The sequence below is a fragment of the Passer montanus genome, unplaced genomic scaffold, assembly GCF_014805655.1.
Source record: "Passer montanus isolate IOZ18808 unplaced genomic scaffold, ASM1480565v1 scaffold22, whole genome shotgun sequence".
NCBI lineage: Eukaryota > Metazoa > Chordata > Aves > Passeriformes > Passeridae > Passer > Passer montanus.
The window spans coordinates 8,108,495-8,122,789 of record NW_024366815.1 but is presented as its reverse complement, the minus strand read 5'-3'; the positions used below and the strand labels follow the sequence as shown (position 1 = coordinate 8,122,789).

Sequence of the window (14,295 nt, the reverse complement as noted above, 5' to 3'; positions counted from 1 at the left end):
TGACAATACTTAATGAAAAAAGAGCCTGCCCCTCCTAAGGCATCAGTTCCCATAACACAAGCTGTGTTCTCCCTGCAGAGGGGAGACAGAACACAGTTGGTCCTAAGCAGTATAACCAGTTGAGCTTTTTCACACAGATGACATGTAACATTTCTGAAAATGTTGCTGTAATAGAAATCAGTCCTTATTCTGGTTTTGGCTTTGTTCCAATCCAGTTTGCCTACTTATTGTAGGCTGTGCATATCAGAGCACTTTTGGCTCTATGATCAGAGAAACCTAAAAGCTTTTTATACTGATGTTAACCAGAGAAGGTAAATTTGTTCAGTAGTCTTTCGCCACACAAACTTAATGGAACAGACCTGAATTATTTCCCAATAAACTGGATGAAACAAACTGAGTATTTTTTCAAAATCTTACAGCTCTGCAAGTGTAACTATTCATAGCTACAGGTCCTAGGTACACTTTTGACCACTTGCACCATTGTATCCTTTCAATTCAGGTTTTAATCATGACAAACCCACCAGTTTTAGATATTTAACAAATCAGTATGCACCAACAACTATCAGCATAGCCTAGGAAAAAGCAACCTAAATGTGCTAATTGAAACACACACTTCTATGCAGAGATTCTGTTATGGCCAGGAGGTCTTGCAGTTTGCAGCACATGCTACATAACCAGATGTTGCATCCTTCTTTTTCAAAGTTCTACAGAGGTACCTAGTGCCTGAAACATCAGAGGCAGTCCAGCTTGCTAACTTTACAAGTCCTAGAAAAGGTTTTATGTAGCTGTGTGCCACAAGATGCAGAGAACTTACCTAGCCACTGTGAGTACAACAGATATGGTAGCTTCATCCTGCTGCCAGCTGCTACAGAGCCGATAAGCAGAGAAAGCTCACTCAGAACCCTGACAGAATTACATGTAACTTCAAGGTGGGCATAATGGTAAATTCAGGTACTGATTTTCCTCTGAAGTGGAATTTATGTTTTGAACAAAACCCACACTAGTTAGTCACATACTTAGTGACAAATGCCCTGCTTTATTTCAAGCTATGGTACCAATATTACAAACATGGTAGATAGACATGAAGTGAACACTTGTACACAAAGAATACCAATAAAGCCTATAAGGCTCCACCACTGTTTAAAGTTTTTCCTAGAGGCTCATTCACAAGATTAAAATCTGAGTTTCTGTTTAAGTCCTAGCTATTTATGGCTATTTAGGTCTCAACTACTTAGGCACATGCAAGTATGCTGAATAAAGTTGAAATACTAATGCATACAGTTAAGCTGCTTCCTAGGAAGAAATACTACTACTTAGGCACATGCAAGTATGCTGAATAAAGTTGAAATACTAATGCATTAATACAGTTAAGCTGCTTCCTACGAAGAAATACTTCAAAAAATTATTTGTCAAATAAGAAAACATAAAAGACCTCTTCTGATGAAGCTCCTATAGAGCTCTGTCTACATGATAGAAACTGGCAGATTTCCTACTAGTTCCCTTTGGTAGTTCCTCAACAGTCTACCCAGTAGGCTGAAAGGAAGCCAAAATATCTAAAAGTTCTGGCTGTGCTCTCCCCTGCAGTCTTGATTCCCAGGGTCTACAAGTGGCTTGCCCTGGCACTGGACCTCTATTCTCATTTGCAGTCAATTTTAAAATAAAGGAACACAATTCATATGTAGCCGATTTCAAAGTGTCAAAGCAATTCTTCTCCACTCTGCTTTGCTGGGCATCCTCACTAGCAGCAGCAGAACTGTAAAACGCTGCCACAGACATGCAACTCAGAGCAGGTCAGAACAAGCTAACAGCAGAGCATACTAATTTACTGCTGAGACACCAGGGAGAATTAAATACTTCAGCACATTTACTGGGACAAGACAGTTTACCATTGTACCTGAACGTGCTGGAACTTAACCACATGCTTAAAAGACAAATCTTACAATACAGTAGTACTGTTCTGCTTACCATACATACACTTAACTTTTCATAAAAGAGCTAATCTATGCTTCAGAGTTTTCAACATAAATAAGAATTTCAAGATCAAGTACAACTGTACTTCAAGTGAGTTCAGAAAGACAAACAGTAAGCAGTTTCATTAGTTTACTACCATAGTTTACCATAGCTCCTAGTTTCATTAGTTTACCACCATACTCAGCTTGGTTAAAGACACTATTTTTCTGAGAAATGCCACTTTTCACAAAGGTTTGTGACGTTGTTAGTAAACTGTATCCCAAAGAGCAACAGCCAAGGAAATTTACTGCCACTGTTTTATTTGGAACAGACAGTAAACATTTGAATGAGATGTCATCAAGACCTTTTTCAAGGACATGTCAGCAGGCAATGTTCAGATCAAACCCTTCCAATATTTTTTTTTCCTCAAAAAGGGAAGTCCATCTTCTACTGCAGAAAAGAGAGATGATTTGCAGTACAGTCTAGGAGTCTGCAAATCCTGACTTCTCTCCTTTTGTGGAATAAAAATCCCCCCTCAGACAAAGAAATTCTTTCTGGCTAAAATAATGAGCATTTCTCAGGTACAGGGAACACTTGATTTTCTTTTTAAATTATATACTGTGGTACTTCCTAAGCCCTTTTCCTACATTTTCTGTTCCTAAGAGAGTCAATTTTGACCCATTGGGCTTTGAAGTATCTATACAAGAAAAAAACATTTTTTTTCAGAATTGAATCCTTTGCTACCAGCAATATAGCAGAAATGAGCAATAACAGTTACCACACTGAACAGAGGATGCTGGCATGCAGCATAGGCCAAATGCAATGAGCAGGCACAAATCTCCCAAGTCAAACACTTTGCCAATCCACACTTTTCCTCACTCAGTTGCTGTGTATCAGCATATGCTGGTTTACAATGCTGAACACATTCTTACATGAAAACACCTTTCAACTTTGAAAATATGGAAGACATCTTAGTTTAATCACAAATACTAATTATTATGTGCCCTCTCATCACAAAAAAGGACACTCAGTCTGCATGGTAATCTTCACATTGAGAGATACCAAGCAGATCCAACTTTTCCATATTGCTTTGGCATAAGGCATTTCTGAAATGACAACGCTGAAGGACACGTACATTGCTCTCTGCCAGAGCTCTGCATGGCTTAACGTGTCTCATTTTATGCTTTCTTGTCCTCAAGGCTGGAGGGGAGGTGAAGCAGGAAGCTTCTTCTCCCTCTGCTTGTACTACTGGCTTAAAGCAAATGCAGAACAATCTGCATGTCTTTAAGATCTCTTTTCCACATTCCCCTGTTCTTTCTCCCAAGAGCCTCTGGGAAGGGTAAGAAACACGCAGTTGCAACTCAAAGTAAATTCTTCTCCAGGGAACAAACTCTAACTTCTAGTTAATTTTAGGAAGATGTTTGAGGAAGTGTGTAAACATGACTGTGTGGAGCAGAACGTACGAGGCCACCAGTCCTAGCTAGCCCTAACCTTGGAGGTTCAAAGAGAAAGCAAGTGATCCTGATTACTGTGACCCTGCCAGAAACCAGGACCCACCCCCGGCAGGCAGATACTGAAAAGCTTGGTTCTATTTACTAGCATTATAGAAATAGTTTCCACACCATGGAAAACTTAATAGAAACCCCAAAACCCTTGCACTTTCTGCAGACTGGGACATTCGATTTGCCTGCAGAGATCAGGAGACCTACTTTAATAAGCTGTTCATTACAAATCAATGTGGAATTTACAGTTAAAAACCCTAAAAATCAATGTTAATTCTATCTTTACAGGAGAAGCCATTTTGTGGATCTATATGGAGGCATTACCATATTATCTTAAAAACCCCCAAAACTTATGAATATTAGTTTTAATAATAACTCCATCCAGATCCACACAATTAAAAACTAACTCTTTACTCTTCCATGTAGAGTATGGCCTGTGAAAAAACTTTATCCAACTACAGAAGCCACTCCCTATGTTTTATTTATATGAATAATCTAACAAAATAATATGCAAAACAGGTCCTTAATGTGAAAGATCCTTCCCAAGTTTTTAAGAATACATTAACACTGTCTCAGCAAGCTTCCATGCCAATCAAAACTACAATAATTTCTTACATTAAGCAAAGAAATCTGTAATCCTGTAACCTAGAGTTCTGTAGAGGCATTTCCTTTAGTGAAATAAAAAATCTCTCAGATCTTTACTTATGGAAAGATTTAAGACACAAATTATAGATCTAATGCTAAAGTTAAAACCTGCAATCAGAGAAAAAATATTGAAAAGACTTAATATCAGACCTTCCAACTCCACTGTCTAAACCCCTGAAAGAAGTAACCAAAAAATAAACAAAAAAATATTAACAGAGAAACTGTCACTAACTACACTAATTTTCAAACTATATATTCAGCAACCAGAAATTAAAAGTACAGTCATAATTCAAAGCAATAACAATATTGTCTTAACCATGATGGTAAACAAACACTAGCCTTACCAGAGTGTCTTGAGTGTCTTGATCTGACAAGCTCTATAAACTGTACCTGAACTCCAAAGTGGATGTCACTGCAAGCTTCACCACACCTTTGACGGATACTTACATTTTTGTAAACATCTCCAAATGCAGAGCACTTACATATTATCTGAAGGCATTCATTCACTGAGCTTAGAAGCCTCCATTTTAAAGAACATTAAGAATTACTAAAATGATATTGTGCAGTAGAACGGGAGATAATACAAATAATTTGTATTAAAAAAACCCCAAAACTGTTTCTCAATTTCCTATGACAAATTAGGGTTAGGGGGCTTTTTCCCCCTTCATAATTTTAAATATTTAGACCATGCTCTTTCAGCATCCAAAAGGAACAGTCCTGGAGACAGAATCATGATGGTTATATATTCAAAAATCATCAGACTGTAGATGGTATTTCAGAGAAATAACTACTGAAATTAAACACATACATGCACATATGAGGGTGAACTGCCAGCTCCCAGAAGTACCTGATCATCACTGCTGACAGCTAAGTAAGAACTCATTTCAATTTGCTCAAAAGCAAGATGACTGGAGGCTCAAGAAGAGGATGGGGAAAGCTCAGAAAACAAGATGTCAGATGTGGCCAGATGTCAGTGAGGTCAAGCAGATGCAACTCACTTCCCAGCACTCTATTTCCACCTTCCACAGTGACCTTGGGTAAATTACAAGGAGCTGCAGTACCAAGAGCAGGATGGGAAACACCAGCATAATAATCACATTAGCAGTAATTTAACTACCAATTAGAACACTAGGACAAGAGAGATGAGAACAGACAGTATTATGCTATATTTCCACGAATGATTTGAATAGTTTACACTTCAGGGACAGAAATGAAATATATGGAGACAGTGTGAAACAAAGGCAGACTGTCTTGAATTACAGTTTAATCTCACAAATAGGAATACTCCATGACATTTTAAGTTTAAAGAAAAAAATCACTTTCTGCAAACATCTTAAAATCTTTAATCATCACACAATGAACACCACCAAAACAACTGGACATTAATAAGCCGAAAAAAAAAGAGGGAGTGATGCCTCTATCTCCTTTTATTCTGACAATGTGAAAACTATTTCATCCATTTCCAGACAGAAGGTAAATCATTTCCAATTTCAAGTTGCTATTAGGTAGCAAACAAATAGAGCTGCTATGTTTTCAGGACATTTTACAGCCAAGATTCAACAAAACTGATTTTCTAAAAGCACACCAACAAACAAACAACCACAACAAAATAAAGCAAACAAACCTCCAAACCTCAACAAAAAAAAACCCCAAATCCTACAATCCAAGAAACAGACAAAAAAAAAAAAGCAAACCAAACCAAAACAAAAAAACCCCAAAAATCCACAACACCTCCCCCCACCAGAAACAAGCCAAACCAAAACCCCCTCAAAACTCCAAAAATACAGGAAAAAAATAGCCAAGACACACCAGCACCAACCAGAACACTCCAGCAGTTCTACTTGTGCAGTGTGAGACTGGAAAGCGGAAGCAAGCCTGCAGGCAATACACTCAGCCTCCGGGTAAAGATGAAAAGGGAGGGTACCAGCAGAAAGCAACGCTCCACTTAACCACGTTCTCCTAGTCATACAGACACAAGTAATGAAGCCCTTTAAAAGGCTTTCTGTCCACTCTGCCTTACGAAAAAGAATGAACTGTAATTCTAGAGCTTTAAGTGAGCGCACAGCAGATAAAAAGTAAATTAAGATGACCCTCGGGTCTCTGCAGAGAATCCTCTGAGAACACTCAGATTAGCGTTAGAAACTCAGAACTCAAACCAGATCCGTCCTCTTACCACCACTTCTGCTGAAAACCAGCTTTACAAGTGTGTTTAAAAAACAGCTACATGGCAACGTATAATTTGTATTTTAAACAAGCTTAAGACAAGTTTCACCAATACTGGAAGCCAGTGAAAGCCAACAGAAGCATTCCCACAGTCATTCCACCCCGAGATGCTTGTTTCTACTCCTGCCTCATGCTTCCCTGCAGCAGCATAAATCTCTGCACAGCTGCACCATTACTTTTGGAAGTGTTAGCACACTAAAAGGTCTTGTGAAGTTCAAATCCATCATACTGAAGGAAAAACTGGTCTTCAAAGCTTGTCCTCTACACGTTCAGCCTTTGGGTAAGATACGACTGCACACGTCTACACACAGGTATTGCACTGAGCAGTCCTTAGACTCCACTGAGTGACAGCAGAGACTGAACCTTTAGTATCACTAAATCCAATGAGACAGAAAGCTCCAGATTAGTTAGTTACAATCTATTTACTTTGCACAGGAACAAAGAAACTGCCATACCAGATCAGACCATTTAAGCAGAACCCTACCACTTGCAATAACTAAGAGTGATAAAAATCAGACATGGTAGAGGGTGACCCTCTTCCAAAAGTACTCCCAAGCAACAGAGCACAGAAGAGGTAGAAAGGCAATCTTCTCTCACCACAGTATCCCCTCATCTTGTTATAAACAAAAACAATATACTTCTAGAAGCAGAAAATTTGGTAGCTTATTTACACAGATGGTTATAAACATCAAGCATTAGAGACCTGGATAAAATACAGAATTATATTTCACCTTATCTGGGAATAGCCAAGATCAATAATAAGCTATATTTTTTTTACCTTAGCTACATTCTGACAGGAACAGAGAAAGTTCGTGTTTTAGTGACAAAAAAATCCTTGGCCATGCTGTGCAGTCACTGTAAATGTTCTTCTGTTTCCACCACAACTCCCAGTGCTCTGTTAGCAGCATTCATGTCCTCCTTTGAAAGTCATCAAAGGTGCTACAAATTGATAAACAGATCTGAAACTGATGAGCTTTTTTATATGTACAAACACACTTGTACATACAGACAAAACTTCAGTTTTACAGTGTGACCTTGGTGTCTCCAGCATGTGTCAAACAGCAACTGCAGAAAAATACAGTATAAATGCCTACAAGGGTTGCCTTGCAGCTGAACTATCTAGCACATGCCTTTTCAAACACCTAATTTTCATGGAGGTCACAAAGTATGTGGTTACAGCACACAGATGAACTGCACCATTTATTTCCTTTCATTTTTATAAAAACATGATTACAGCAATATAAACTAATGCTGTACTTGAGGAAGTAATAAGGCATCTACACCAATTTCAGACACAAACATCACTTTAAGCTCTGGATGTTTTAAAAGCATATTGTTAAGCTCACAGAGAAGGAAATGCACTTTACCTCCATGGATTTCCCTCATGTGACAAGAAATCACACTACAGTTATCAATGAATTCACTATTTGGATTTTGTTATAAACAAAAACAATATACTGACAGTAAACAATATCTATGGGATAAGAGATTTGAAGTGCTTTATCATGTTGAAGCTGCAACTCTGAGGAAAACAGCCCCCTTCTTCTCTTACAGTGATATAAGATAGCTTACACCCTTCAGTGCTTTTAGTGAAAATATTCACTCTGCTGCCTGACATGCAGAATGCTGGAGAGCTTGAAGGAAAAAGGTAATATTTACATCTATAATTCAACAGCAGTCAGTTTCCCTTCTCAGGTTCATTCTGAGGCTCAAGAAGGTCTTTCAGCATAAACAGAGAATCTGTTTAAAAGGAAGTAACTGTAATACCAAAGAGACGGATAGGGGGACATTAGAGCAAGCATAGTATCTTCTAACTAACAGCAGATCCTTACAGGAAAGTACAACTCACTGCATTCAAAGCCTCCCCATAAAACATTATTTAAAATATGCCTTTAAGTTTGCCTCTTAATAAATACCTGGGCAACAGCTGCCCGGGCAAATGTAATGTGAATTACTATTATTCACATATCAATTAGCCTCGCTCCTCCAGCTGAAATAAGTCAATGTTAAAATGAGGGCAGATAGATGTTTTAAATTTTTTCAACAGTTTCATAAAGTATTTCTTGGTCTAATATCTGTTTATTGTTAATAAAGCACACAGAATTACTGAGATACTCTACATGAGCATTTATGGGTATTTCTGAAGCACAACTGCTGTTAAAGTTGTGATTTATTTTCAACTGCCCTTATAATAAACTCAAAGGAGACTCACTGAAATACTGAAGAGAAAAGCTTTTGGCATTCAGTATTTTCTAAGATTTGTTAACATTCCTAGTCAAATAGCACAAAGCCCTTACAAGTATTTTAACACGTACACACACTCAATACACTGATTTGGCCAAATGCAGGTACCTAAAAGTAAGCAAAATTGTCTGTGTGAAAAGGAAAAAAATTCCACAGCTGCTTTGTCATTGCTGCTGTGGGACCAACTACGAGGATGGACGCAGCGTTTCACCACTGATGCGACACACATTGACCTTCCCCTAACGTCGAGCCTGACTCCCACTTGCTATCACCACGAGACTCAACCTCTTTAAACGTACTGTGATGTTCTTTTTTTCTTGAAAGCCAGGAAACTTGATATAACTGTATTACAATATACAGCACATTGTAATATCATGACTTTATAAATACAAAGGTGATGCCAAGAGTTTATAAAAAGACAGGGCACTCACGAAAATTTGTACATCATTACCTTTCCTCAAAACATTTACAATTTCCTGCTAATCCTTCTGTAAGTACAGAGCCATTTCTTATCTGCACAACCACACCACAACAAGTATTTTTACACTGCCCTAGGAACAGGCCAAAATCCATCTGAATTGCTGAGAATACATATAAACAGGACATTGTCTAGAAAATAGCTCTTACTACAGAACTCCTGTGGTAATTCAACATTTAAAAATATTGCTGAGGTTTGACTGGCATAAGACACAGCTAGAAAGAACAAACAAGTCATATGCCCAAACAGGAATTATACTTTTATGAGATTTAAATGATTAGCCAAACTATAAGGCATCACTAAAATAGATCCCTGGATGTTAATACTAAGTTCTTAAACTACAGAGTCCACACCAGATAAAACCTTAGAAGACATCCAGGTGAAACTGTCATCTTCACATCAAAATTACCTGGTCATACTGCAGTCCCTACACACACATACACCAGTAAGACCCAGGGAGTACATAAATGTGTTCTAAAGTACTTAAACTGCTCCACCGCGGGCATAAGTTCGCATGCAACCTGAACACTTGCACACATGTTAAACAGGCAAAATAGTGGCAGATCACAAGAAAACGGACTTCTCAATTAAACCATACTGAAGGCAAACATCGGCTGCAAACACCAGGGCGCTGAATGCAACCAGTGAAATTTATCACCTAGACTAAGCCACGACAAAATTACTTTCTCCTAGAAATACAGCAAGGATATTTACACTTCAAAGTCCTTACTCTTCTTACTAAAACAAATCAGTTCTGCATTATCGCGAAGCTGCAAGTAAGAATCTGACTTCGGAGAAGTCGGGGGGAGGGGGGAAGGGGAAAATAAAAATATAATAAAGTAGTTTTCTCAGTTTTGCAGCAAAGTACTCGGGCAGCGCCTGGGGAGCCCGCAAGGCAGGCGCTCAGCCGCAGCCCGGCCCCGGCCCCGCGGGCAGCGCCGCGCCGCCGAGCCCCGAGCCCCAATGGCTGCTGACACATCCGGCCCCGGCCCCGCCACCGCCCCGAGCTCACACTTCAAAGCCTTTCGGGACTCCGGCAGAAGTCAAGCACAACCGCACCCCGCAGCCCGACGGGCCGCCCCCGCGGCTGGGCTCCCGCACCGCTGACAGCTGCGGCCGGCGGGGCAGCCCGGCGCGGCCGTGCCCCTCCCTCAGCCCCGTACCAGGTGCCCCGGGGAAGGCGGGCGAGCTCTGCTCGCCGCGCCCCAGCGCTGCGCTCCGCGGCTGCTCCCGCCGCCCCCGCATCCGCTACCGGCCCGCGGCCAGCGGGAACGGCGCGGCGGAGCCCGCCCCGAGCCCCGTCCGCGGGAGCAGCCCCGACGCCGCCGCTGTCACGCAGCGCCCGCCGGGACCGACCCTTGCCCGCCCCTCCAGCCGTAGGCGCCCCTCACCTCGCGGCGGGGGACGGCTCCATCCTCCGCTCCGCGGCTGGGTCCGTCCCCGCCGGGCTCCCCGCCGGCAGCGGCTCCAGGAGCTCGGCGAAGCGGCTGGGGGAGGCAGCCGGGCTGGCGGGGCTGGAGCGCGGCGGCCCGGGGAGGTAGTGGAGCAGCAGCGTCTCGGGGGGCTCCGGCGAGGAGGAGGAGGAAGAGGAGGAGGCGGCCGGGGCGGCGGCGAGGAAGAGGGGCGCCTCCGGCAGCCGGTCCAGCTCCACGCTCCGCACTTTGCGCAGCTGCTTCCGTCTCCAGTCAGAGCGCTGTTCTCGGCTGCCGCCGCCCGCCTCCCGCAAGAGCCCCCCGCCGCTCCCGGCGACGCTCCCCGCCACCGCGCCGCCTTTCAGGCTCCCGCAGGCGGCGGCGGCGGCCGCCTCCGCGCCGCCGCCCGAGGATAATCCCGATGACGAGGCGCGATCCCCCGCCGCCGCCGCCATTTTCTCTGTCGGGTCACATCGGGCTCCCGAGCACCGGGGGCCGCCGGCGGACAGCGCGCTGCGCAAACGGCGCCGCCTGCGCAAACGGCGTAGGGCGGGGGCGGACGGCGGGCCGCGGCTGCGGCCGGAGCTGGAGCTGGAGCTGGAGCTGGAGCCGGAGCCGGACGGCGTCCGTCCGCGCGGCCGAGCCGAGCCCGGGAGCCGGTAGAGGCGCCAAGCGGCGAGCGCGGCCCCGCCCCCACGCGGCCCTCCCCACGTGCGGGAGAGCGGCGGAGGCTGCGGTGGCCGCGGGGCGGGGTACGGCCGGGCCGGGCCGGGCTCAGCCGTGCGAGGCGCAGAGAAGCCTGCCCGGATCTCGGAGCGCTCCCAGCTCGCACCCCGCAATCTGAGCCTCTCCTCCGGCCGGCATTTCCCTGGCAGCCGGCGGGGGCCCGGAGGAGAGGAGCGGAGCGGCCGCGGTGCCTCGCTGCGTGCAGCCGAGGAAGCGCCTCTCCAGAGTGCCCCACTCACCTGGTCGTCCCTCTCTGGAGTCAGTGGGAAATTAAACGCACATCCTCGCTCGTAGCCCCCGCGCGTCCTTCTGCGGGCTGCCCTCAGCTGGCCGGCGCCGCCGCGCCCATGCTCAGGTGCCCGTGCCTCCGTGCCTGCAAGCGGCGGAGAAGCGTTAGTGCCCCGCCGGAGCAGCCGCGCTCCATGTGTGCGCAGGAATGCACACGTAGATGAGCTTACACCCTGCCACGCACACCTACCGCTGCGGCTGTTTCCTGAGAGACTGCGAGAGAGAAGAAAGGCAGGAGACATCACATGACCGAACCTTGGGAGGTTCAAGTAAATTTTCTACTTGTCGGGATTTTCGCTCGACCACATTGGGGTGGTTTTGCTCTTTTGATCTGAGATGAGTAAAGGAAAACTGAATATTGCTATGCATACGAGGTTGTTTTCAGGATGGTGTGGATTTTAGATAAAGTAGAAGTCACACAGTTCAAAGCACTTAAGCTGAATATTTCAGGCTTATTTCTCAGAATTTGGTGTAACAGCCAAGTGTAACATTAACTAAGCGTCTCAACAATGATGGTCAGTTTGCTGGGATCAGTGATTTGATCTGAAGCACTAGTTGAGGGATAATTACCTTCTAACAGAAGTAGATTCTTTCTTTCTTGCCCTGTATATGTCTGATCAGAGGCTGACCTAAATATAGGGTCTTCGCTGGAGGATGTGATGAGGATATAGGAAGAGATTTTTCCCTCTAGGCAAAACACTCTTTGTACTCTATATACTTGCAGAATAGTATCAGTAGGTAGGGCTTTGAGGTCACACTGGGTGAATTATTTAGGTGGTCTGTCAAGATGCCACACTACAACTGTCCTTGTGCAAGCTTTTCAGTGAAGGGTGCTGTCAGAAGGTCAGTTGCATTCATTGTCATCTTGCAAGTATGGTTTCTTTGGGATAAGCAGATCATCTAATATTCTCTTGTAATGTACAGCTCAGCGATATAAATTAATTCTGAGTTTTGTAAAGGTAGCATTTGACACTTAACGCGTCTGTAAATTAGAGAGAGTTTTCTGGAAGATTCCTAGACCAAGACACATTGACAAAGAGAGAATGTTACTAATGGAAATAAGATAGCAAAGTATCCACTTTGTCTATGCAGCATGAAATTAGTTCGTTGCAAATCAGTGCACTATTATAGCTTTTCAAATATTCCTCTCTGCCATAAAAATCACATTTACGGAAAAAAGAAAGAAAATAACCACACAAACCACTATGCTTTTAAAGACATCTAAACAGAACAAGAAGTTGACTTTAGGTATTTTATAAATGCTTATCAAATGGAAGAGGAATATCCCTTTGAATAGCAATTGGTTGGAGTAGAATGCAGAGAAGAAGAAGCATATCCAATAAAAGTCAGTCTAGGAGGTAAGGGTGCATACAATGTGTATGCCAGTTCTAGGGGACAGCTCTCTCAAGGTGTAAAGACTCCAACAAGGGAGAAGGAAACAGGAAATTCAAGAAAAATGTCAGAGTGGCAGTGGGGTACACTGGGGTGAAATGTTTTCTGGAAAGAAGCTAAAAGCAGGGAAAAACATAAAATACAGGGACAGTGTATTTACAGTATTTCTTACAGGCACCACTATAAGAAATAGCTAAAAGGAGAAAGATGTCACCACTCCTGTTAAGGCATTACTTTGCCGTTAGAGTAAGGCCAGTGCTGTCAAGGTTTTGCATTACTTTTGGATAAGATGCAAAGTGGAAAACCCTTGCTATTCTGTCATTAAAAAATGCATGGCATGCCTTGTAATGGTTGTTTATCCTTTGATTACTGCTGATCTAATAAATTACATTCTGCCTATAATCCTTATATTCACCTTATTTTTTTCAAATGTGTGTTTCTCCACCATGCCTTGACCAGAGAAGGAAGCACAGTGGATAATAAAACCACTTTCCATTCCTCACTCTTGAACACTACGTAGTGCACTGCTGGCATGCAACACAGATTTATACACAATATAAAGGCTCTACCACTTTGAAATCAGAAATTGAACATGCTGATTGACATCTGTGTTTTCTCATTTGCTCTTAAAAAAAAATTGTGCTTAAAGAAACAAGTTGACCTGATTGAAAAAAAAGTGCAAAATTTACTGAAGAGCTCTGAAAGATACTCAGTTACCTCTTGCACAGATTATTTCTCAGTCTGTCTAAAACACAGCTCTAGAAGGTAACCTGAGACTTTTAGCAGTTTTTAGTCACAAGTAACGGCACCCAGGGTTTGTTATGAAACAGAGGCCTTTGGCCTCAAATTAGCATCGTGCAATATTTGGAACATCTACCATTGTACACAAAGAAACTTCTGTTTGGGAACACACTAAGATTTTGCAAGCCAAGGAGTTTCCTTGTTGCACAAAACTTGTAACAGTGTAATGAATAATCAACAATTTTCAACATGCTAGAGATAGAAATCTGCTGTGCCCCTGAATACATAACCTAGGCATCATCATGCACAAACAGAATAAATATGAGAGATAACACAGTCCATAGTTTCTGGTCTTGACTAAACATGCAAAAAGTGCTTTAATACTGTATACAAACTGGATTCTCCCTGTCTTGTTAGTCTGTGTAGAAAGACTTATCCCCACCTTGATCTTCTATTCATTCTTTCCGTTGGGAGAAAGGGAAAACAAACCTGCTCCTAAGCCAAAATCCTTTCCTGTTTACTCCTCTGTGTAATGGAAAAGTCAAACAACTAAATGAGAACCAATCTGAGGACCTTTTCATGCTACTTTCCTAGGTCCTACTGAAAATCTGCTGGCATCACTGTTTTCTGTAGAAATGCTTTGCCATCTTGCTGATGCACCGTTCTTACTTTATAGCATAACAGGTATACCTTT

The 14,295-nt window shown here is 43.0% G+C and overlaps 2 protein-coding genes across 5 annotated transcripts in view; both read right to left on the bottom strand.

Annotated features, from left to right (window-relative positions):
* The window catches only part of MAP3K1 (mitogen-activated protein kinase kinase kinase 1), a 58,971-nt gene extending 47,419 nt beyond the window's left edge, over window positions 1-11,552 (bottom strand). The window contains exon 1 of one of the 4 annotated variants that reach the window (XM_039709762.1): window positions 11,420-11,552. Coding sequence is in view for 2 of the 4 variants with exons in the window: in XM_039709760.1 (XP_039565694.1) it covers window positions 10,434-10,909 (476 nt within the window). In the remaining 2 variants the exon portion in view is untranslated. Of the gene's footprint in view, window positions 1-7,098; window positions 7,120-10,054; window positions 10,350-10,433; window positions 10,972-11,419 lie in introns of those variants that run through there. The other 3 variants (XM_039709760.1, XM_039709761.1, XM_039709763.1) reach the window with 3 other exon arrangements.
* On the bottom strand, window positions 10,923-11,710 carry LOC120502520 (serine/arginine repetitive matrix protein 1-like). The gene is made up of 3 exons (XM_039710017.1): window positions 11,659-11,710; window positions 11,012-11,553; window positions 10,923-10,967 (listed from the first exon to the last, which is right to left on the bottom strand). The coding sequence occupies exons 1-3, from the start codon at window positions 11,708-11,710 to the stop codon at window positions 10,923-10,925; spliced, it is 639 nt and encodes a 212-aa protein (XP_039565951.1).
* Between the last annotated feature and the right edge of the window lie 2,585 nt (window positions 11,711-14,295).

Coding starts and splice junctions, on each gene's coding strand:
- LOC120502520 (XM_039710017.1), bottom strand. CDS start 11,710: ATGTCTCCTGCCTTTCTTCTCTCTCGCAGTCTCTCAGGAAACAGCCGC. Junction 11,554..11,658: donor CTCAGGAAACAGCCGCAGCG/GTAGGTGTGCGT, acceptor CGCCGCTTGCAG/GCACGGAGGCACGGGCACCT. Junction 10,968..11,011: donor GCAGCCGCGGCCCGCCGTCC/GCCCCCGCCCTA, acceptor CCGTTTGCGCAG/CGCGCTGTCCGCCGGCGGCC.